The sequence below is a fragment of the Montipora foliosa genome, chromosome 11 (assembly GCF_036669935.1).
Source record: "Montipora foliosa isolate CH-2021 chromosome 11, ASM3666993v2, whole genome shotgun sequence".
In the NCBI taxonomy this organism is placed as follows: Eukaryota; Metazoa; Cnidaria; class Anthozoa; order Scleractinia; family Acroporidae; genus Montipora; species Montipora foliosa.
In genome coordinates this window covers 46,601,319-46,603,818 of record NC_090879.1, presented here as the reverse complement: position 1 = coordinate 46,603,818, position 2,500 = coordinate 46,601,319, and the positions used below count along the sequence as shown (strand labels likewise).

Here is a 2,500-nt window from a genome sequence, read left to right as displayed (position 1 = left end):
CACAAAAATAATTGATTTCGTTAGTACCTAAAGTTGCTTCTACAGAACATACACTATCATAAAACAAAGTGTTGTACATTGGCTTTAAAAAGTCCTTAGGGGAGTGGCTAATTACGTATGGATTCATTAAATGAACACAAACCTCGTTCGGAGAGAAATACAGACAGGCTTTCAAGTTGATTCACTGGTCTGAGTGGCGAACCGGTCCAGATGGAACGTTTATTAGGGGATCACTGCATCCAAATAGTGTATCATCTTATTACACACAACAATCTTTTCCCTCTGAAATTGAGTAGTTCGAGGTATACAGCCACCCAACCATGTCTTGCCACGAATGACATATCATCTCCAAGGCTACTCCGATCCCTATTTTACACGACAGTGTGCAAGTTTTTTTTTTAATTGAGAAAGTTCATTTTGAGTTGTTTCGCTTAGGATATAAGAAATACTAATAAGGAAAACGAAGTTCTCTTTCGCTTGGGAAGGACGAAAATGAAGGGTTTAGGCAATGCCCGCGCAAGCAAAACGACACCATCTTGTCCTTCACGCATATTGTTGGTCCTTCCTTCCTCAACCTGGTCTCTCCACTTCTCGCCCGCGATGGACCCTGGGAACGACGTTCTTGTTTCCTGGAGAAGATTCGATCGCTATTCAGCGGCCAAAGTTCATTATCCCCATTCTTTTTACTCTTTAACATGAACACTACTTATCGCTGGTAACATCATAAGATTCCAAACTTTTTCATTTTGCTTTGTTTTTATCTAGGTGTATTGGGTTGGTCCTTTTCCTGGCGCGATCATGGCCGCGCTACTCTACGAGCACATTTTCTCTACATCCAAGATGGCAGTAACTCCAGCTTAATTAATCCCTTTGGCTCACGAGCAGTGTGTGAACTATGACTTAATTAATTCTGTGTAGACTTGGAATCAACTCGTAACTTCCAGCTGAAACCAACTTTGCAAAAAAAGCAGCTACGCACACTTGTCAGCCTCTCTCAAGATCTTTCCGTTGATTCCTTGATGACTTCTAAGAGTAAAAGTGTTGAAGGCTTACAGCTTACAATGAGCGCTGAGAAATCAAACTGAAAGGAAGCAATCGTGGTCCATTTGATGATCAAAGCGGGAGTCGAGGCTGGAGTATCTTTCAAACAAAACCCAGCGACCTCACTACTGGACCACGATGTCTCCATCTTCAATGTTGCTTTTTTGATTCCAAAATCATGAAAATATGTGGTATTTTTAGACTGCATTTCCTATCAGTACCATGAGCTATTCATTTCTCTGCAATTAAACAAAGAAAACGGCGATCACAATTAGCCTGAATTAGGACAACCAGAGCATCTAATAATCACAGAGATTTGTAGTAAGGAGCTGTCGTTTTCTCTTCAGTAGGAGGTCACGAAATCCGCTATGACAAGGCTGGGGTCTCCTGGAAAAAAATGCCAAAACAACCAAACGCTTGCTCGCCGAGTCTTTTGTGCCGCGTAAAGCAATCCGATACTCCCCACGGCAGGTTGGCTCCAAGTGCGGTCAACAGCTGGGGAATTGCGGGGAAGATGTTGACCGCGGGCCATTCGAGAGCAACAAGTAACCTCACGGAAAGCCTGTGTGCAGGCTACCAGGTTGACCAAACCGATGCTAAACGCGGAGCCGTGACGAAAGCAACTCGTCCCTATTTCAAGAATCGGCGAAGCGAAGTGCGAAGCGCGAACTTGTTTTTCTAAGGCGCGGAAACGTTATTTGTTTTATTTTCTCCAAATGCAAGACTATTGGGTTTCCGAGTATTTTTTGTGGTCTTTATATTGATGTTTATGAGTAACTGCATGCCTTTATCAGTGTCTGTACCTTTCTTCATGAAGGAGTATGGGAGTATCTAAATTTGCAGAAGCCCCTGGAAGTTGCACGAAACGTTCGTGTGCTCAAACTTCTGATAAACCAATTTGGCTAACTCAATGTTGTACCCAATTCAAATCTCTTGGGAATAAAACCAGGGGCACCCAACGAGAATATAGTTGAAAACCACTTAAACATACTACTGTTGAACGTATTTTAGTATTTAAACGGTAGATATAGGCATACTTTCATCCCCTAAAAAATTTTCATCTGTTCGGATTTCCTAGCTGAAAGTCTAGTGATCCGAAAATTATAGGGATCAAACCTAACCTTTTCGAAAAATTCAGCCAGAAAAAAGGCTCCCGAAAATTCTACGTGACCTTTTTAGGGTAAAAATCCGTTAAAAATGGGCAATTATACCATTTTTCAGCTTTTCGAAAATCCTCGGAGAGGCAGGCAAGCAAGAAATTTTACAGCAAATGTTCCGAAAATTCTAGATCTCAAATCGTCTTCCGAACAGATATTTTCCGAAAATTGACGTTGGGTGCCCCTGTAAAACGTTTTGCTCCAAGTTCTTCCATATCATTTAAATGTGAATGCTTCATTGTCATGCAAATTCAACACACAAAGAATCTTAACCCCGAGAGATTTGAATTGGGTACAAGTTT

General features: G+C 41.5%; 2 protein-coding genes and 1 pseudogene across 2 annotated transcripts in view; 2 read left to right on the top strand and 1 right to left on the bottom strand.

Moving 5' to 3' along the window:
- LOC137975897 (ATP-dependent DNA helicase RecQ-like) overlaps window positions 1-2,500 on the top strand; it is a 404,352-nt pseudogene that overhangs the window by 227,564 nt on the left and 174,288 nt on the right.
- Window positions 1-2,500, top strand: part of LOC137975896 (aquaporin-4-like) — a 12,828-nt gene that overhangs the window by 9,318 nt on the left and 1,010 nt on the right. The window contains exon 4 of the mRNA XM_068823108.1: window positions 766-2,500. This exon is cut by the window's right edge and continues 1,010 nt beyond it. Within this exon, the coding sequence (XP_068679209.1) occupies window positions 766-861 (96 nt within the window). The 3' untranslated portion in view covers window positions 862-2,500. The remainder of the gene's footprint in view (window positions 1-765) is intronic.
- Window positions 1,146-2,500, bottom strand: part of LOC137975893 (HAUS augmin-like complex subunit 7) — a 14,596-nt gene continuing 13,241 nt past the window's right edge. Inside the window, exon 12 of the mRNA XM_068823103.1 lies at window positions 1,146-1,280. The gene's annotated coding sequence lies outside the window, so the exon portion shown is untranslated. The remainder of the gene's footprint in view (window positions 1,281-2,500) is intronic.